Genomic DNA, 21,152 nt, shown 5'->3' with positions numbered 1-21,152 from the left:
TGTCTACTTCATGCATCACCCCAGAACCCCAACTCCCAGTGCTTTGCTGATGGGAAGCACAGAGGTGAGAGGCCTGAGCTTCCAGGGAAACAAGAAACCACTGTGCCTGATGATGCCTGGGGCTCTAGCCAGGGCCGTCCCCCTTGGACGAGGAACGCCATTTGTAAGCACTGGTGTCCACCACGGCCGCTGGTAGTCTGTACTGCAGAGCCCTGTCCTGAAGATTAAATGAGATTCGCACGTGGAGCTCTCAGCCCAGGGCCCACTGAGCATAGTAGGTCGTCAAGAAATGACAGTCATTGCCCTGATGAGCAGTGCTGGTACTGGCTCTTCCCGAGAATGTCCCTCTTTCAGTGGCCGCCCTGCGCCCTGACTGTAGTGTGTGCGACGCGGAGCCACCGCAGACCGAGGTCCCACGGCTCATGGGTGGCGGTCCCTGGCCTCCCTGAGGCTGGCTCTGGCTTTCCAGGTTTGACCGTGTGTATCCCGTGTGTACCTAAGAGTGTGTTTCCCCACTTGCTCACGTCTGTAGAGACAGCGGTGACAGGAAGTATGAAAACGTGGAGAGCTCTGTCCTGCCTGTGGCTCTCCCCTCCCTCATGTCCCGTTGGGGGACGGGGGAACAAGTGTTGTTTCTTTGTCCAGCCGCCTAGAAGCTGCCTGGTAGGTACGGGACTTCACTCCCCGAATCACGATTCTATGACCCTGTTGACCAGCAGGTGTCAAAGGAGAATGGCTAGAGCCCTTGCCCCAGGCAGTTTCAGGGTGGAAATCTGTGATGTTTGGGGACCCTTGACTTCCTGCCTTTATGGGACACCCAGGAAGAAGGAGGCTTTTGGTCACCACGGGGGGGGGCCCCGGATATGCCGTTATAGGGGCGTGGGGATAGCAGAGGCGCATCACCCCACCCCTGCAGTGGGCTCCGTGGCCCCTTCAGTAATTAAATACCAAAGGAGGGAGGAGGAAAGTGGTCGAGGGCCTGAGGCTTCTGCTTGTGGGTATGTGGGCCTTTTCCCCACCAGCAGCACAGAACCACTAGCACAGAAGCGAGGTGGTCAGGGCGTGGGCAGGTTGTGCCTGGACGCTGCCCGGGGGCTGGAGTGGCAGAAAGGAGCAGAGGCCTGACTTCCTAGCAAGACTTCAGGGAGAAAGGTCCCGGGGCCGGGAGAGGCCCCATTCCTGGAGTTCGGCCCCCGCCCTTCTGGGCTTAGCGTCTGCCAGGGGCACGTGTACGTTCATACAAGGCCCAGCCCTGTCCTGACCTCCAGGCCCTGTTAGTTGGTGAGGGCTGCCCACCCACCCACCGGGCCTGGGTTCTGAGCCGCGGCAGAGGCAGGAAGGCGCCGTCGAGCTGCCGGGTGGGGGTCAGCTCCCCACGGGGGGCTTGGGGCTCCTGAGGAAGAGGGGAACCCCAGGGGCTGGGATGCACTGCGCCCCAAGGAACCAGGCCTTGGATGGCCCCCTGGGGCACCTGCAGGCCTGGAAAGCCGTTCCGCCGTGTGGAGGGAGGCCTGCACCTCTGGGAGCTTTCCAGCCAGTGGTCCCGACCCCACCCCCTGACACGCGTCGTCAGGACCCCACTTGGTTTCTCGAGTCCCCAGAAGTGTCAGCTGTGGTGGCCTCCAACTCTGCTTTCCCGGGATTCTCTGACTGGTGTGTGGAGGAGAGGCTGGGGAGGGTGCACCCCAGGGGCTGGGAAAGGGGCGGGTGGGCACCCCGGCTTCATCACCCGAAGCTCCTGGAAACTTCGCCACTGGACCACACAGAGCGGTGGCCTTGCTGGGGCAGCAGCTGGGGCTGTGAGCAAAGGGAGCCGGGCTGCCGGGCCCTGGTCGTCAGGGCAATGCACTTGGGGGTCAGCCGGCCCGACGGTGGTGCTGCAGTCCTTCTCCGCGATCACCAGTGCTCTGCAGGCAGAATGCCAGCCACCAGGCGGTACTGCCTCCTGGACGGGCAGTTCCCTCCGTCAGCCGCCCTGCCCGCCCTGCCATCTCCTGGCTCTCCACAGAAGAGGGGCGCCCTGCTCCTGCCCTGGACCCCGGACGCCCCTGCCCTGGTCTCTCCCCGGGCCTATGCAGTGAGCAGTTTTCCCAGGTCTTCCCCCAAAGTGGCGGGGGTCCCAGGCTGGGCATCAGGAGCCCAAGATGGGCCTGTTCCTGGGGCTGCCGGAGGCGAGGCTCTGGCCAGGGAGCCGTCTGGCCCGGCTCTACTGGAGGCTGTCTCCTGGGAGGGGCTTCAGCCTATGGCTGGGGTTCGGGAAGTGACAGGCACAGGGACGCCAGCCCTGCCTCAGAGAGCTTAGGACAGAGAGTTCTGGGTGGGGCAGGGGGTGCAATATCGCTGAGGATGCAGCAGCTACCCCGGGGGTCTCTGTGTGGACACACTGTGTTCTTTTATTATTATTATTATTATTTAAACTTATTTATTTATTTATTTTTGGCTGCGTTGGGTCTTTGTTGCTGTGCGTGGGCTTTCTCTAGTTGGGGCTACTCTTCGTTGCAGTGCACGGGCTTCTCATTGCGGTGGCTTCTCTTGTTGCGGAGCACGGGATCTAGGCATGCGGGCTTCAGCAGTTGTGGCTTGCGGGCTCTAGAGCGCAGGCTCAGTAATTGTGGTGCACGGGCTTAGTTGCTCCGCAGCGTGTGGGATCTTCCCGGACCAGGGCTCGAACCCGTGTCTCCTGCATCGGCAGGCGGATTCTCAACCACTGCGCCACCAAGGAAGCCCGCACACTGTGTTCTTCATGGGCAGGGACTGTATTAGTAGCCAGCAGAGAGCCTAGAACCCAGTAGGTGTGATGAAAACTAAGGTTCCCAGGGGGAGTGGGGCGGCCCTGGATGGGTGAAAAGTGCATGGGGGTTAGCCAACAGAGCGTCGCGTGGGGACCAAGCTCCCTCCGGCAGAGGAGTGGACACCCTAGCAGGAGAGGGAGCACGCCGATGTGTAGACCGGCCAGCCGGGAGAGGCGGCACGGGAACTGGGGTACAGAGCGGGCTGCACGGGGGGCGGCGTGGAAAGGCTGCCCGTCTGGGCTTCGGATGCCAGTGGGGTCCTCACTGTGAGAACAAGATCACAGACAGGACAGAGGGCAGGAAGCCTTCCTCGCTGCGAGATAGAAAACGTTTATTGATATACACGTATTATCTTTCATCAGACTGGGCCACCGTGCTTGTAGGTGGGCTGAGGTGGCCACGTAGAGCCAGTGCCCACTTTTGGGTGGGGCTATAGCCCGGAGACTGCCTGGACGGCTTTCCGGAGCCCCTCAGACCAGGCGGACGGCAGCTCAGACATGCCGGCTGGCATGGAGTCAGAATGAGAGTGAGCCACTCAAGCCAGCTGACGGCTTTTCCTGCGTCCAGGCACTTGCCGTGCCAGAGGCTCCCCCATTTCGGCCGCCAAAGGGAACGTCATGTGCAGAAAGCCTGGGCTCCCAGGCGGGTTAAGGAGAAGCGTCTCCCAGGTAGCACCCTTGCCTTGACAGGGCAGAAAGGAGACAGCAGGTGTCCCAACAGCAGGACAAAGATGCTGGCCCGATGGGCGATGGGCTGCTGTTCTCAGGAGGGCTGGCTGATGGGGCAGGAGGTGGATGGGCTGCGTGACCCCCTCCTCTCCTTTCCTGGCCATCCTGGGGCGGGGAGGAGCCCCACACCCGGCCCACCGCCCGGGGGCAACTTCTGCAGTGGGTCACGGAAGGAGGATAGCTGGGGGGAGCCTGGTGAGGCCACGGGGTCTGTTTGGAAGTGGCTCTTCTGTCTCTCGGCCACGCCCAGAGCCTCTGCCCCGGGAGAAGGCGGCACGCGGGCGGGGAGCAGATTTTTCTCCTTGCACTCGGGCCCCGGGGCTGCTGCCCAACTCCTGACTCCTGCAAAGGGTCTCTGGAGGCCACTCCAGCTGGCCGCCGCCTCCCCTCCAGCAGCTGGCCTCTCACGAGGCATTCCCCGAGGCGCACTGCATCTCCATGGTGACCGTGTTGGGCGTGCTGCCCCCCGCCTCCCCCGGCTCGGCCCCGTCTCGCAGGGCCCGCTGGAAGACCACCCTGAGGGGCTCCCACAGCCGCTGTGACTTGTCCCTGCCGGCCAGGAAGTAGACGACAGGCTTGGCGCTGCTGTTGATGCAGATACACAGGTCGGTGACGTACTCGGGGAAGGGGGCCGGGATCTGGAAGACCCAGAATAGGAACCAGTCGATCCCTAAGTAGATGGAGGACACGAGGAAAACCGAGACCATGGCCAGGATGACGTGGTTGAGCTTGGCCGAGCGTTGGCGCCGCCGGGCCCGGCACTCCACGTGCAGGACGAGCGCCAGACAGGGCAGCACCATGAGCGGACAGAAGACCAGGAACAGCAGGATGCCCAGGAAGGTGTCCACGTGCCCGCAGCCCGGCCCAGACGCCTGGCGGCCCAGGAACACGCAGAAGTAGCTGTGGATGCTGGTGACCAGGAGTGACAGACTCCAGAGCAGCGAGCACACCACAGCCGACAGGCGCTTGGGCCGACGGCGCCAGTACCAGGAGGGGAAGATGACCGACAGGCAGCGCTCTGAGCTGACGGCTGGCAGGAGGCTCACGCTGGTGACGAACATGCAGAGCCCCAGGATCCGGGACACCGCGCGGACGTAGTCGGCAAACGAGCCCAGGAAGCCCCCCGTGTTCAGGATGGAGAGCACGGCCTTGCTAAAGAGGTAGCCGACGTCCGCGCTGGCCAAGTGCAGAAAGTAGATGGAGAAGGGGCTCCTTTTGATGGAGAAGCCGAAAAACCAGAGGACCAGCCCGTTGCCCACCAGGCCGCACAGACAGAGAAGCAGGAAGATGTAGTTCATGACGGCTGGCGGTGGCAGCATGGCGATCTGCGCGATGGTCAGGAAGCCGCGGCCGTAGAGCTCCGGGGCCTCGCTCACTCCCGGACACATCTGCGCAGGCGTGGAGGGGAGACACGCGGTGATACTGGCTGGGCTCCATCCCCAAACCCGCACCTGCATCCAGGTGTGCTGGGCTCCGCCCCCAAACCTGCAGCTGAGCCCAGGTGTGTTGGTCCTGATTACAGACGTGGCTCTGGAGCAATGAATGGGCTCCAGCTGGAGCAGAGACACCCTTGATCTGACATAGTGCTGCCATGCTGTGCCCCAGAGTCTGGAGCTCACAGCCTACAGGAGTGATAGTAAAAATGGTGAAAAGCATCGGTCCCGGGTACCGATGGTACCCGGTGGTCCATCGGCCAGAAGGTACCGGGTGGTCCACCGGCCAGAAAATGTACATGTTGTGCAAGATAAAGAAAAACTGAGGAAGCTTTCCATATCGAAGGAAACTAAAGAGACCTGACTAATTAACGCAGGGCTGTAAGCGTGGATTGTAGAGTGGATCTAACCATCACTATAGAGGCTATTAGGGGGATGACTGGGAAATGGGAACGTGGACTATGTATTGTACCAACGTTACACTTTCTGAAGAGGAAAATGTACTGTGGCTATGTCCTTGTTCTTAGAAGATACAAACTGTTTGGGTGCAAAGGGGTTTGGTGTCTGCAATTTACTTTCAAATAGCTCTGGGAAAGAAAGTACCTATCAAGAGATAATCAAGATTTATTTTTTAAAAAAAGAGATACTAGAGGGAAAGCACATGTGGCAACAGGCTAACGATTAATGAATCGGTGAAGGTGTATGCAAAGTTACAAAACTTGCAAGTTTTCACACTGAAACATGAAAATATTTATTTTAAAAAACAAAATCACTGGTAAGTTACTGAAACAAAACCAAAGTGGACCCAGACCTATAGTGGAATCAGAGAGACCTGGGGAATCAGAGTTGGTTCCCTGCTGGGCCAGGGTGAAACTCTGGGTTTCTGGATCATGAGGGATCTGGCTCTGGCCCAAGGGGGTCCCTAGAGGGCGAGACACTGAGGCAGTGGCTATTCATAGAGCTGTGTATTTTGACAATTGGTCTGGCCGTGTGAGTCCATCTGGCTAAATGACAGTCTTGCCTGCAGGGTCTGGGCTGGCATATAAATGCATGCACGTGGGTCACGTGCAAGAAGCTGACAAGTGTGGGGGGGGCAGTGGCAAACCGGAGGGCACCCGTCCTGAGCGAGTCGGCGGTGCCCTGCTCCAGCCGGTGGGCGCCAGTGGGACCAGCGGGCTGAGTGGCTCTTATTCATCCTTTTCCCTCTCCCCGGAGAAGCCAGAACTCGAGATGGTAATGTAAACTATCCTGATCTTTAAATGTTGACATTTAAAAAACACGCTGTGGGCCAAACATAACACATCTACAAGCTGGATTCGGTGCTCAGCCTGTGGATTTTGACCTCCCATCCCCAGTGGCGGAGGCTGCCCAGAGCACTGTCACTGCCCTGCCCACACCCCGGCAGACATCACTAATCCATCCCAGCACTCTTTCCCACAGAGCCCGAACCTGGCCTCCCCCTAATCTAAGGCCGGGTGTCAGTACCCATTGCTCATGACTCTCCCTCCAAAACCCAAAACAAAACTGAAAAACAAACCAGAAGGTTCTTGAGGCAGGACTATTCTGTTACTTTCCAGATGGGCCCCAGCTCCGGCAGAAAGCTGGGTCCCGAAAGACTGCTCTCTGGGCCTGACACCCCATAACAAAGGGAGGGACCTCTGGCCTGGCTCCGGTCAAGGGGACCCTGCAAGCAGGGACTGGAGGGTGCCGGCAAACTTTGGGGAAACCCCAGAAGGTCAGGGCATGGGGGTCCCGGTCACTACCCGGCATCCTATCCTCTAAATATATTTATTGACCCCACATCTGTCTGTCTGTCTGTCTGTCAACTCTCAAACCCCTGAGCTCGCTCTTTACTCAGCTTTCCTCTTCTCATCTGGGGAGCAGACTCAGAAATTTACAAGATCCGGTGTCTAAACAAGTCCACGGAGGACCAGCGCTAGCGCTGGAGGGAACTGGGTGGCAGGGGCTGCATCTGACAGGTCAGATCCCTCAGTGCCTCTCGCAGGCTGGAAGAAGTCTGCAATCCTCCCCTCAGAGTCAGAGCGGGAGGGCCGGGGAGTCACTGGACGCGTGGCTGCCATCCCGGCCACATAGCACCTTGTACAATGCCTGCTCTGGAGCCTGGTGCCCTCCCTGGGCTCTGCCTTTTCTCCGGGGATTTCTGGGGACTCCCAAGCCAGTTCCTTCTCTGTCTCCTGTGGCTGCCATCTTGCAGTGGTCACCATCAGGGCTGCAGGCATGGTGGGGAAATGCCGGGGGCTGGGGTCCTGGCTCTGCCCCGACCTCCGGACTCACCGCAGTCAAGCTACTACACTGGCGTGAGCCTCAAATTTCCTCAAAGGTTGATCTTGGTAAACTCAGGGGTCCTTGCAACTTGAGAGGGTTTTTCCCGGGATTCAGGAGGGAATTCCAGAGTTTTCAAAGGCCTCAGAGAAGTAGGGGGCAGGAGCGGGGGAGGGCAGAAGGGGTGGGTCAGCCTGATGGGTCGTCAGACTCTCAGCCATGGCTAGTGCCCGGAGGCAGAGGGTAAACCGGGACTAACGGACCCTGGTGTTGGGCGACGCTGGCAGGGTGGCCCAGAGCCCCACGGAGGCTCGTGACACCAGGGCCCCCTTGGAGCCAGCCTCGCAGGGCCTCCTGGCAGGGCCTGGCCATGGGAAATAGCTGACCGCCCCATCTCCCCAGGGAAGAGCTGACAAGGCCTCTGGAGTTGGTAACAGATGCCCCAAGGTCTGCACAGGATGGGACTCGAGGGCGTCCGGTGACGAAGACACTGGGGATCCGAGGTGACCGGTAACCAGTGCCAGGCCACGTAGCCCAGAGGGGCCCTGCTGCCCGCCTGTCTGTCCCGAGCTAGAGGATGGGGCCTGGGCGGCAGAGTGTGTGTGAGAAGGGGGTGCTGGGCGGGGTCTGCCCCCTCCCACCACACCATCCTGCAGACCCGGGTCGGGGAGCTGATGGCGGTACTTGCCTTGTTCCCGTTGGTGGGATGGGTCTCCCAGGAGCAGTTTCCAGCCATCCCCAGGCCTGGTGAGTCCAGATTCCTTACGGCTCTGCTCACAGCTCACCGGCCTGCGCAACTCACCTGGCCAGGCAGAAAGAGTCACATGAGGGCGGCAGTGTTCTCCCCTCCCTCGCAGACCCCTCCCCAGGCCCTCAGGGCCCTACCCTTGGAGGGCAGGCTGATGAGCCATCCCCTGGCCGCCTTAGAGGCAGCGCCTTGTGGGAGGCACCAGGCTTCCTGCTGAGTCCAGAGCAGGAGGCGTCTGTGTGCACCACTCCCTCCTTCTCCGGGGCCCTCATTCTCCCCGCTGCTGACACCCTAGGGACACGTCCTGGGGAAGAAGCCCCTCTCCTTCCCCGCTTGTTCTGAGATTTCTGGAGCCAGACGGCTTCTGGAGATATCTTTTATTTACCTGCACACATTTCTTGGACACCACCTTTGTGTCCAGCCAGGGGTGGGACAGGGGTTCAGTCCCAGACAGGAGAGTGGGGGAGGAAAGATCATTTCCGGCAAGGAGGCTTCCTGGAGGAGGAGGCTTTTGCCCGGGCCTTGTGTTTGTAACATATTAAGGTGTCTGGTCTTTCCCCTACACATGCCTGGAAGGCAGGGCACCCCGATCGTTAGCATCAGCATCGCTGTCACCACCATCAACCCCGTGTCAATGAGTGCCTGCTCGCTTACACCCCAGCCTCCTGTTTGGTCCTGGGTACCAGCTATGAGGCAGGTGTAGTCACTCCCCTGTGATGAGGGCAGGGAGGTGAGGTCACCTGCCCAGGGCGCACCCTATAACTGCCGCACACACTGCAGCTTTGCCGATTTGTGTACCTGCAGGACCAGAGCGGCTGCAGAGACAGGAGGGCTGGAGGCGGCACCAGCCTCGAGGCCGCTATGGTGGCCCCGGCTCCAGGCTGGAGCAGGGGCAGCTGGACTCGGCCAGGACTGCAGGTGGGAGGCCTGGGAGAAGTAGTGACAGGCCGGGGAGGGGGCGTCCCTGCCTGAGACCTGTCCGCCCTCCTCCGGCAGAGCTCACTGGTCCGCCTGCCCCGGGTGCACTCGAATGGACTCCGGTCCCCCAACCTGACCTCGGCCCCCGCCCGCAAGCACCCATTCCTCCCATCCCTCCCATCCCTCCCATCCCAGAGCAGGCGGGAAACTGAGGCTGTCAGCGGAGGAGGAGCCTTGCGGGGGCACAGCCTGGCCACAGGCTGCCGTGCCCCTCCTCCTCCGGACTCCCCCGGAATTCCATCCTAGGCCGCCTCGCGCGCGCCCCTCAGCCCCGGGCCGGGAGGGCGGGGCCGGGCAGGCGCCGGTCATTGGCTGCGCGGGAAGGCGGTCCCCGCTCACTGCCCGCCCCTCTTTAACCCTCGGCCGCCCGGAGCGGCAGCGGGCGGCGCCGCGGGTGCGGACGGCGCGGCCCCGGACTGCAGCCCCGCGGGGCGTGGGGCTCGCGCCGGGGCCCCAGGTGGCTGCGCGTCGCGGAGGGGGGCGGCGCTTATGCGTGAGAACAAGTGAGCCAGCTCGTGAGGCGTGTGCAGTGTGGGTTTGCAGACAGCGGGGGGCTAGGAGGTGTGCGTATTACTGTGTACCTCCCACCCCTCCCCCGTGACAGTCTTGACTCTAGTTGGGCCACTGTCCCCATTGCCACGGACAGACCTCATGCTTCTCCACACTCTGGGGCTTGTCCAAGCTCTCCGCGTGCCTGCAACCCCCAAACTGCCTGTCTCTCCCTCACCCCTCCTGGCCTGGGATACTCCCCCTTCCACCTTCCTCTTCCTCCACCGTTCTCTGTCTTCTTGGTCGCCCTTCCAGACACACATCACCCCTAGGTCTGGGCCCCAGGCTTGGCCCCCAGGAATGTCCTGACTCTGAGAGCCTCTTCCGTTCACCTCTGCCAGGCTAGACCCCCAAGGACACACATGCCCCCAGGACAGCTGGCTAGGGCCTGCCCGTGAGGTCCGACTGGGGCTGGGCATGTAGTGCTTGATTCGAGGTGTGGGTGTCCCTGTGTGTCTGAGCCCTTGCTGTCCTGCCACGGGCCATCTGAAAAGCTACTGCACTTCCGTGCAGAGAGATCTGGAAGCCAAGCTGGACCCCACGTGCGCCATAGAAAGACGTGTGTGTGACATGTGTATGGGACGTACGTGAGTGCGTGTGAGTGCGTGTGCCCCTCACGTCAGGATCTGACGTGTGACAGAACTAGCTTGGGCTAAAGCAGACAAAAAAACCTGCCAGCTCAGCTCACTGCTGACCCTCCCCTCAAAGCACAAGGCCAAGGACGGGCCCCCAGCCACCTGTCTGCCGCCTCAGGAAGTCACCACCGCCCACCACGCCCAGCTCCAAACCCACCTGGGTGCCCGCTAGACAGGACTTTACACCAAGAGGCCTCGGTGGCAACCGTCAGACTCCAATTCTCCTGTCGGTGTTCCCAGCCCCGCTCCTTGTCCCGGGGCTGCCGCCTGGGCTGGGTCAGAGAGCACTGGCCACGGGGTGAGCTTGTGGCTGTCATTCCCCCCAGACACAGGGGACACCTTTCAAAATGTCTCACGAACAGCCTTCACCCAACGCCAACACCCCATCAGGCACCGCCCACCGGGGAGAAGGTGGGACGCAGCCACCCAACCTCCGGTGGCTGCCGAGGCTGACCCCTCGGTGTCCATCCCAGGGCTGGCCCCAAGCTGCCGGAGCTCGGCCCGGGGAAGGAGGGGGCTGCTGTCAGCGTGCGTGACGGCGGTGGGAGCTGTTGCACTTGGGGTGCTGCCTGCTGGGTGTTCCCCTTCCTGCCCTTCCAGAAAGCACGCTTGGATGGCTGGCGAGGGTGGGGAGGGATCGAGGGGGAGCCCCCACCCACAGGAGGACAGAGCAGGAGCTGGAAGCAGAGGACAGCTGGGGGGGGGTCAGCAATCACCAGGGTGCCCGGGCCTGCCACACAGGACGGGGACTCTCAAAGCGGCCCGATGACCCTGGGACTCTGGGGCCTTGGGGGGCTCCTCTGGCGGTGAGAGCGCTGCTCTGCCGTCTCGGGCTCCTGCTTGGGGCCGTGTGATGTCCGGGGCTGCCAGCCTCGAGGGTGCCTGACTTCTTCTCCTTCCCTGCCCGGCTTTCACCCTGCAGCCCCGGCTCCCGGGACGCCCTCCCCTGGGCCCCGGGCACCGCGGCGCTACCTGCAGCTGCTGGCCTGATCCTCAGGGGCCTCCCCTTCGTGGAGGGCTCTTCCCGTGATGCCCACCTCTGGTCACCCACCAGCAGGGCAGCAGGCCAGCGCAGAGCACTGCCTGGAGCCTCAGGAAACGCAAGCTCGGGGTGGAGGAGAGCCCTCGCCTGCCTGCTGGAGGAGACGCTTTGGCAGTGTAACCCGCCCCAAACCCAACTCCAGGCCCGGCAGGAGGGGGGCGGGGACGGGGAAGACGAGGGGAGGAGGGGCTGAGCCCGGATGAGGCTCTGGGAAGGAATGCCCCGCTCAGGAGCCCCCCCGGAGCCCCGCTGGGACCTCAGCTCTCCGCCTGATGACGTCGTGTTGGCCCAAGCACTGCGACCCGAGTCCAGCAGTGAATCTGCAGCTCCGTGGGGCTGCCCGCTGCCCGGGAGGGAGGAGTGTCAGGCTGTCCACTTGCCCGATGCTTTCCCTCGGCCCCCTCTGGGCATTTCGGGGCGCGGAGGCCTGGGAGGGGCGGGTCCCCACCTGGTGTTTTAATTGTCCCCAGGGGCTGTGATGGAAAAGCCTGGAGGCCGCAGGGTGAGGGCTCCGGTGAGGGGGCGGTGCAGGTGCTTTGGAGGGGAGAACGGGTGGCTGGACAGCAGTGCCACCCAGGTGGTACCCCACACCCCCTTCCACCCCGGAATCTGCCCAGGGTCCCTTGCGGGCTTCTGGAGCCAGGAATTCCCTTTTCTCCAGCCCTAATAGCAGTCAGATGGCGCAAGTGGAAAATCACAGCGCTCGCCCGGGGACTGGGCCGAGCGGGGAAATTGGCGGCCGTGGTGCCTGGTGTGTGCGCCGCGCGGGAGGATGAGTCAGCCTCCCCCAACCCCGGCGAGTCCCCACAGGGTCCTGGGGCACCCAGCCAAAGCCTGGGGGGCGGTGCAGGGGCCAGAGGGGTGGCCGTGAGGACGGGGGTGGTGAGCAGTGGCTTCCCAGGAGCCACCAGGGAAAGCTCCCTGCCCTGGACCAACTTTCTCATGGCCCAGGGAGCCTGAGGGAATTCTGAGCAATGTTTTCCCTGTGGGAGCACATGATGCCCAGACTGGGGTTGGAGGGTGCCTCTGTGGGCATCTTAAAGAGAAACCAGAAATAGAGCCTCCCCTGCACCTGCCCAGGAGCTGCAGCCCTCCTGTGCCGGGAGGAGCTCCATGTCCCTGGCCACATGCGAACCTCAGAAGGGGCTCAGATTGTTCCCTGCTGGGTCCAGCTGGCCTCCCGGGGCCTTTGTTTTTAGGGAGGGGTTGGGGGAGGGCTCGAGGATGCTGACGGTCACGGCCACGCCCGAGGCTGGGCTGGCAGCAGGCAGAGGTGGGAACCCTCCCCTCCTCTCCCAGGCCGGCCAGCTGGGGCCCAGCTGGGCTGCTTGTTTACGTGGGGAGGCCGGGGGAGGCCAGTCCAGGCAAGTTCCAAGTGTAATTGCATCTGGACTCTTAAAAGGAATTGTGTGAAGTGGGCAGCGGCTCTGAAGTCCACCGCCTTATTTGGTATGGAAATCTGTTTCTTTCAAAACTAATGAGACGTGCTTGTAAATGGGAAAGCCATTCTTTGCTTGGGTTTGCTGCGTCCCATTGCCACCCACTGTCCTCTGGCCTGGAGGCCAGGCTTCTGCAGGGACACGGCTCCCGTGGCTGCCTCCGATCTTGGGTGACCCTGGGACTCGGTTCCTCATCTGTCAGGTGGGAAGAATAATGACTCTCGGAGTAGCAGTGAGAAAGGAATCATGTCCCGGGTAAGAAAGCTCTTTGTGACCCCAGAAACACTGTGTCATTCATTCCCTCTCTCCCCTCACAAGGCTTAGGGTGACTTGGAGGGGGCCGGCCCCGTGTTGGCCCCGTGAGACACTGTCCCTGCACTTCCAACCCTCATGTTCTGTCCTCATGCCCTGAACAGCCACCACCCTGCCGTCAGTGGCCCTCCTCCACCCCTCCCAGGAGAAGGGAAGTTTATTTTTAGTGGTCCAGTGCCGTGGGCCTCACAGGTGGACTCTGGTCTCATCCCCCCCCCAGGCCCCCTACAAGGGTGCAGGCCAGGACCCTCCTCTGCTGGGCCCTCCTGTGGCCCCTCGTTGCCCAGCTGCTCCGAGTCGGACCCTCCGAGCCAGCAGGGAGGGCGCAGAGCCTCCCAGGCAGACCCGCACACACTGCAGAGCGCCTGCCGGGTACCGGGCACTGTGCTCTGGGCTGATGAACAGGCAGATGAGGTCTCTGCCCTCCCGGAGCTGCCATCAAGCTGGGAGGCGGACCAGAATCAGATGACCCAGACATATGTAAAACTACAGCTGAACAGAAGGCACCAGCATGCCAGGGAGATCAGGACGGCTTCCTGGAGGAGGTGATGAGGGGGCCTGTGGGGAAAGTTGGGCAGGAGCAACTCAGGTGAGAAGGGTAAGGAAGACATCCCCAGCAGAGGAAACTGCATGAGCAAAGGCCCTGAGGCAGGAGGTGTGCTTCACCAGTGAATGGGGGCTGGATGAGGCCTGGGGGAGGCAGAGAGGGCAGAGGCCTGGATGAGGCCCCCAAGTGGGCAGCTCTGATTGGCCCTTCCTGGCCCAGAATCTCGCCCTCTGTGTCCTGTTCTCACCTCTCTGTCGACCTTTGTCCGTTCTGCTCAGGGGACAAGTGCAGTGAGGATGATGACAATTACATCTGCCTGTTGCTGTGTCCTCTGAGCCAGGGCTGCATAAATGGGATCGTTTTATCCTTACAGCATCGCCCATTTTACACCTTCATTCAACACACATTTACCGGGACTTCCCTGGTGGTCCAGTGGTTAAGGCTCCGTGCTCCCAATGCAGTGGGCATCGGTTTGATCCCAGGTCGGGGAACGAAGATCCCGCTGCTCGGTGTGGTCAAAAAAAAAAAAAAAAAAAGTGTACGATTCAATGGTTTGAGTGTATTCAGAGAGTTGTGCAACCATGACCACTATCTAATTTTAGAATGTTGCTTTCACCCCCTAAAAGAACCCCATACTTATTGGCAGCCTCCGCAGCCCCTGGTCACTACTCATCTAATTTCTGTCTCTACGGATTTACCTGTTCCGGACATTTCACAGAAATGAAATCACACAGGTCTTCTGTGTCTTGATCCTTTCACTCAGCGTAAAGTTTTCAAGGTTCTTACATGTTGTGAATTCGCATATCAGCGCTGCATTCCTTTTCATGGTGATAGGCTGGTTCTCTAGGGTCCAAAACCCCTTTCTCTTCTGCTTGGCTAAGGTCCTCCAGGAGACAAGGCAAATGTGTACATGGTCTGGGTGTCCCAGGTTAATTCCTGAGGCCATTTGGTTTCAACCCTTGAGATTAAAAAGGTCTCTCCAAGGTCTAGCCTGTTCTCCTGATGGGGAAGAGTGAGGAGGACACCTCCTCCAGCCAGGATGGAGCATCTGTGATGGAATGTGCATCTTAGGAATCTCTGCAGAAGCCTACATTCTCCTTTGTCCTGCATGTGGAAGACTATTCATTTGTTCATTTATCCATCCATCCATCACCCATCCATCCATCCACCATCCATCCATCCGTCCGTCCATCCATCCGTCCATCTATCCATCCATTCTTACCTTCATTCAACACGTATTTACTGAACACCAACAACGTTGGGGCTGGGGAAAGAATTGTGGAGGAATCAGACATGAAGGAAGAGAAGAACGGGTGATAAATAGAAACAAATGAACACAAGAATTCCAACCGGAATCAGTGCAGTGAGGATAATGAACAGGTGTGGTGATAGAAAATTATGTGGTTGAAGAAGAGAGGGTGTGATGTAGGTGGAATAATGGCTCCCTAAAGATGTTGAAATCCCAATCCCCAGATCCTGAGCCTATAGGAACTTATGTGGCAAAAGAGACTTTGCAGATGTGCTGAAGTTAAGGATCCTGAGAAGGAGAGATTATCCAGGGTTATCTGGGTGGGCCCTGTATAATCGCAATGGTCCTTACAAGAGGGAGGCAGGAGGGTCAGTGTGAGATGTGATGATGGAAGATGATCAGGAGATCAGTCAGGTGATGTGATGAGTGAAGAAAGAGGTTGGAGGGATGTGAAAAAGGGGCCATGGACCGAGGATGCAGTAACCTCTAGAAGCTGAAAAAGACAGGGAAATGGATTGTACCCTAGGGGCTCCAGCCCTGCCTACACCTTGAGTTTAGGCTTCTGATCTCTAGAACTACAAGAGAATTAATGTGTGGGGACTTCTCTGGCATTCCCACTGCACGGGGCATGTGTTTGATCCCTGGTCGGGGAGCTAAGTTCCCACATGCATGCCACACCGCAGCCAAAAAAAAAAAAAAAAAAAAGAAAAGAGAGAGAATAAATGTGTGTTGACTTAAGCCACCAAGCTTGTGGGCATCGGGTACAGCAGCAACAGAAAAACTAAGAGTGGTAGATAAGCCTTTTCAGCAAGGCCAGGCTGAAAGCTCTTTCTGCTTGAGCTGAGGCCTGAGGAAGGAGAGGAGAGGCTCCAGATACCCACTGAGTCCACAGGAATAGTCCAGGATAAAAAACAGCAGGTGTAAAGGCCCTGAGGTAGGAAAGGATTTGGTGTGTTAGAAGAACAGAAAGGGGGACTTCCCTGGTGGTGCAGTGGTTGAGAATCCACCTGCCAATGCAGGGGACACGGGTTCAATCCCTGATCTGGGAGGATCTCACATGCCGTGGAGCAACTAAGCCCGTACGCCACAGCTACTGAGCCTGTGCTCTGCAGCCCGTGAGCCACAACTACTGAGCCCACGCCACAACTACTGAAGCCCGGGCGCTCTAGGGCCTGCATGCCGCAACTACTGAGCCCGCGTGCTGCAACTTCTGAGGCCTGCATGCCTAGAGCCCGTGCTCCACAACAAGAGAAGCCACCGCAATGAGAAGCCCGCGCACCATGATGAAGAGTAGCCCCCGCTCGCCGCAACTAGAGAAAGCCTGCGCACAGCAATGAAGACCCAATGCAGCCAAAAAATAAATGTTTAAAAAAAAGAACAGAAAGGGAGGTAGGAGGGCAGTAATGGGAGGGTGTGTGTGATGAGGCTGGGGAGGTGGGCGGGGCCTCCAGCCCCTGCAAGCCCAGGGGCAGAGCCATCTCCTGGCGCCCGAGACGGGATGTCCCAGCAGCAGGGCCTTGGCTGGTTTCCCATCTTCCTAGTTTGAGGCTCTCTGTCCAGCTTCCAATTCCTCACTTTCCTGCTGCTCAGACATTTTCCAGCCGTGTCCACTTCTCTCCCTCCCCACGGCCACTATGCTGGTGCGGGCCCGTTGTACCTCCCACCTGGACTCCTGGCTGCACCACGACCACTGCACTGTCCCTCTGTGCATTCTGCTCACTCATCAGACTCCTTAATGTGGGTCACTCAGCCAGTAGGGACCGCCAGCATCGTTGCCCCGCCGCCCTGCCCACCTTAAACTCCTCGGTCAGCCTTGACACCAGCTGTGGTCCATCCCTGCTCCCTTCCCTCCACGTCTGCATCCTGGGACCAAATCCCAGTTATCACATAATTTGACCTGTGACCATTTCAGCATGGGATTGAAAAATAAGGAAACTTTTCAAAGGCCACATTTTCATTTTAGAAGTCCAACATGATCATTTCTAAAAGTCATGAACGATAATTCCTTAAAATCAACAAATATGCAGTGTCCATATTCATTTATTTATTGGTTTATTTACAGGATTGTGTGTGTGAATCAGGATCCAACTAGATGCACTTGTTGATATGCTTCTTTTCCCCTCTTTTCAACTATAGGTTCCCCTGCAGCATCTCTCTCTGTCTCTGTCTCTGTCTCTCTCTCTCTGAGTTGGATCAGGAAACAGACACACCACACTATCAGGGAAATAAGGGGTTTCATACAGGAATGTGGGTGGGGCTGGGCCATGGAATTCTGGAAGACTGGAACCAGAGGATGGGAGAAGCAGTCACTAGCCTTCAGGATACTGGCCACTCACCCACTGGTGCCGGGGCAGAAGCTGGGGAAGTGCTGACCCAGTATCACTCAGAGAGGACATGGTGCAGCGGAAGACACTCCAGCCCAGCCCACTCCCCACCCCTTTAACTATTCTTAACTTCTTGGGGGGCTGCAAGTCATTTATGTGGGAGATGATCCCAGAAAGCACTACACAAAGATGGAGAAGTGAGGCAGAGAAGGAAGAAAACCCTGAGAGTTCACTCCTGCCTGGCTTTGAGAGGTCTGGTCCTCCGTCAGCTCACCAGCGCCCCAGCCTCCATCAGTGTGCTGTTGTGACAATTGCAAGACATAGGCAGGTACCCCAGGGAGGGTGGCTTGAGCGGGAGGAGACAGGCTGAGTCCAGTAGTTGGGGGGAGACTGGTGTAAACCCACTCCTGATCTGGGGGGACAGGAGGGAGGTAGGCAAGGGATGATGTTGCACTAGGCTCTGTGTTTCCACTGGGCCTGCCGTTGGTGCATGTGGACACATAAGATAAAAATATGCCTTGGAGGATTGGTTCAAGATGGCAGAGAGGAAGGACGTGCGCTCCCTCCCTCTTGCGAGAGCACCAGAATCACAACTGACTGCTGAACAATCATTGACAGGAAGACACTGGAACTCACCAGAAAAGATACCCCACATCCAAAGACAAAGGAGAAGCCACAATGAGACGGTAGGAGGGGCGCAATCACAATAAAATCAATCCCATAACTGCTGGGTGGGTGACTCACAAACTGGAGAACACTTATACCACAGAAGTCCACCCACTGGAGGGAAGGTTCTGAGCCCCACGTCAGGCTTCCCAACCTGGGGGTCCGGCAACGGGAGGAGGAATTCCTAGAGAATCAGACTTTGAAGGCTAGCGAGATGTGACTGCAGGACTTCAACAGGACTGGGGGAAACAGAGACTCCACTCTTGGAGGGCACACACAAAGTAGTGTGCGCATCGGGACTCGGGAAGGAGCAGTGACCCCATAGGAGACTGAACCAGACCTACCTGCTGGTATTGGAGGGTCTCCTGCAGAGGGGGGTGGGGTGGCTGTGTCTCACCGTGAGGACAAGGACACTGGCCGCAGAAGTTCTGGGAAGTACTCCTTGGCATGAGCCCTCTCAGAGTCCTCCATTAGCCCCACCAAAGAGCTGGGCAGGCTCCAGTGCTGAGTCGTCTCAGGACAAACAACCAGCAGGGAGGGAACCCAGCCCCACCCATCATCAGACAAGCAGATTAAGGTTTTACTGAGCTCTGCCCACCAGAGCAACACCCAGCTCTACCAACCACCAGTCCCTCCCATCAGGAAACTTGCACAAGCCTCTTAGATAGCCTCATCCACCAGAGGGCAGACAGCAGAAGCAAGAAAAACTACAATCCTGAAGCCTGTGGAACAAAAACCACATTCACAGAAAGATAGACAAGATGAAAAGGCAGAGGGCTATGTACCAGATGAAGGAACAAGATAAAACCCCAGAAAAACAACTAAATGAAGTGGAGATAGGCAACCTTCCAGAAAAAGAATTCAGAATAATGATAGTGAAGATGATCCAGGACCTCGGAAAAAGAATGGAGGCAAAGATCGAGGAGATGCAAGAAATGTTTAACAAAGATCTAGAAGAATTAAAGAACAAACAAACAGAGATGAACAATACAATAACTGAAATGAAAAATACACTAGAAGGAATCAATAGCAGAATAACTGAGGCAGAAGAACGGATAAGTGACCTGGAAGACAGAATGGTGGAATTCACTGCTGCGGAACAGAATAAAGAAAAAAGAATGAAAAGAAATGAAGACAGTCTAAGAGACCTCTGGGGCAACATTAAACGCAACAACATTCACATTATAGGGGTCCCAGAAGGAGAAGAGAGAGAGAGAAAGGACCTGAGAAAATATTTGAAGAGATTATAGACAAAAACTTCCCTAACATGGGAAAGGAAATAGCCACCCAAGTCCAGGAAGCGCAGAGAGTCATAGGCAGGATAAACCTAAGGAGAAACACACTGAGACACATAGTAATCAAACTGACAAAAATTAAGACAAAGAAAAATTATTGAAAGCAGCAAGGGAAAAATGACAAGTAACATACAAGGGAACTCCCATAAGGTTAACAGCTGATTTCTCAGCAGAAATTCTACAAGCCAGAAGGGAGTGGCATGATATACTTAAAGTGATGAAAGGGAAGACCCTACAACGAAGATTACTCTACCCAGCAAGGATCTCATTCAAATTCGATGGAGAAATCAAAAGCTTTACAGACAAGCAAAAGCTAAGAGAATTCAGCACCACCAAACCAGCTCTACAACAAATGCTAAAGGAACTTCTCTAAGTGGGAAACACAAGAGAAGAAAAGGACTTACAAAAACAAACCCATAACAAATAAAAAAATGGTAATAGGAACATACATATTGATAATTACCTTAAATGTGAATGGATTAAATGCTCCAACCAAAAGACACAGTCTCACTGAATGGATACAAAGACAAGACCTGTATATATGCTGTCTACAAGAGATCCACTTTAGACCTAGAGACACATACAGACTGAAAGTAAGGGGATGGAAAAAGATAGTCTGTACAAATGGAAATCAAAAGAAAGCTGGAGTAGTAATACTCATATCAGATAAAATAGACTTTAAAATAAAGAATGTTACAAGAGACAAGGAAGGACACTACATAATGATCAAGGGATCAATCCAAGAAAAATATATAACAATTATAAATATATATGCACCCAACATAGGAGCACCTCAATACATAAGGCAACTGCTAACAGCTCTAAAAGAGGAAATTGACAGTAACACAATAATACTGGGGGACTTTAACACCTCACTTACACCAATGGACAGATCATCCAAACAGAAAATTAATAAAGAAACACAAGCTTTAAATGACACAATAGACCAGATAGATTTAATTGATATTTATAGGACATTCCATCCAGAAACAGCAGATGACACATTCTTCTCAAGTGCTCATGGAATATTTTCCAGGATAGATCATATCTTGGGTCACAAATCAAGACTTGGTAAATTTAAGAAAATTGAAATCATATCAAGTATCTTTTCTGACCACAATGCTATGAGACTAGACATCAATTAAAGGAAAAAATCTGTAAAAAATACAAACTAGTGGAGGCTGAACAATACATTACTAAATAACCAAGAGATCACTGAAGAAATCAAAGAGGAAATTAAAAAATACCTAGAAACAAATGACAATGAAAACATGATGATCCAAAACCTATGGGATGCAGCAAAAGGAGTTCTAAGAGGGAAGTTTATAGCAATACAAGCCTACCTCAAGAAACAAGAAAAATTTCAAATAAACAATCTAACCTGACACCTAAAGGAACTACATAAAGAAGAACAAGCAAAACCCAAAGTTAGTAGAAGGAAAAAAAGTCATAAAGATCAGAGCAGAAATAAATGAAATAAAAAGAAAGAAAACGATAGCAAAGATCAATAAAACTAAAAGCTGGTTCTTTGAGAAGATAAACAAAATTGATAAACCATTAGCCAGACTCATCAAGAAAAAGAGGGAGAGGACTCAAATCGATAAAATTAGAAATGAAAAAGGAGAAGTTACAACAGACAGCAGAGAAATACAAAGCATCATAAGAGACTACTACAAGCAACTCTATACCAATAAAATGGACAACCTGGAAGAAATGGACAAATTCTTAGAAAAGCACAACCTTCTGAGACTGAAGCAGGAAGAAATAGAAAATATGAACGGACCAATCACAAGTAATGAAGTTGAAACTGTGATTAAAAATCTTCCAACAGGGCTTCCCTGGTGGCACAGTGGTTGGGAATCTGCCTGCCAATGCAGGCAACACGAGTTCAAGCCCTGGTCTGGGAAGATCCCACATGCCTCAGAGCAACTAAACCCATGAGCCACAACTGCTGAGCCTGCGCTCTAGAGCCCGCGAGCCACATCTACTGAGCCCATGTGCCACAACTACTGAAGCCTGCGTGCCTAGAGCCTGAGCTCCACAACAAGAGAAGCCACCGCAATGAGAAGCCAGAGCACCACAATGAAGAGTAGCCCCCGCTCGCAGCAACTAGAGAAAGCACGCACACAGCA

At 56.4% G+C, this 21,152-nt stretch overlaps 1 protein-coding gene and 1 long non-coding RNA gene across 2 annotated transcripts; both read right to left on the bottom strand.

The window, feature by feature from the left end:
• Positions 1-3,102: 3,102 nt before the first annotated feature.
• Positions 3,103-5,177, bottom strand: MRGPRF (MAS related GPR family member F). The gene has a single exon (XM_060158304.1). The coding sequence runs from the start codon at positions 4,975-4,977 to the stop codon at positions 3,925-3,927; it is 1,053 nt and encodes a 350-aa protein (XP_060014287.1). The 5' UTR covers positions 4,978-5,177; the 3' UTR covers positions 3,103-3,924.
• A 502-nt stretch (positions 5,178-5,679) lies between these two features.
• Positions 5,680-11,303, bottom strand: LOC132525543 (uncharacterized). The gene is made up of 2 exons (XR_009542288.1): positions 11,119-11,303; positions 5,680-8,038 (listed from the first exon to the last, which is right to left on the bottom strand). It is a non-coding gene; the product is annotated as an uncharacterized LOC132525543 (long non-coding RNA).
• Between the last annotated feature and the right edge of the window lie 9,849 nt (positions 11,304-21,152).

The sequence above is a fragment of the Lagenorhynchus albirostris genome, chromosome 9 (genome assembly GCF_949774975.1).
Source record: "Lagenorhynchus albirostris chromosome 9, mLagAlb1.1, whole genome shotgun sequence".
NCBI classification, from domain to species: domain Eukaryota; kingdom Metazoa; phylum Chordata; class Mammalia; order Artiodactyla; family Delphinidae; genus Lagenorhynchus; species Lagenorhynchus albirostris.
Note: the sequence above shows the minus strand (reverse complement) of the source record. Positions and strands in the feature narration are given on the sequence as shown.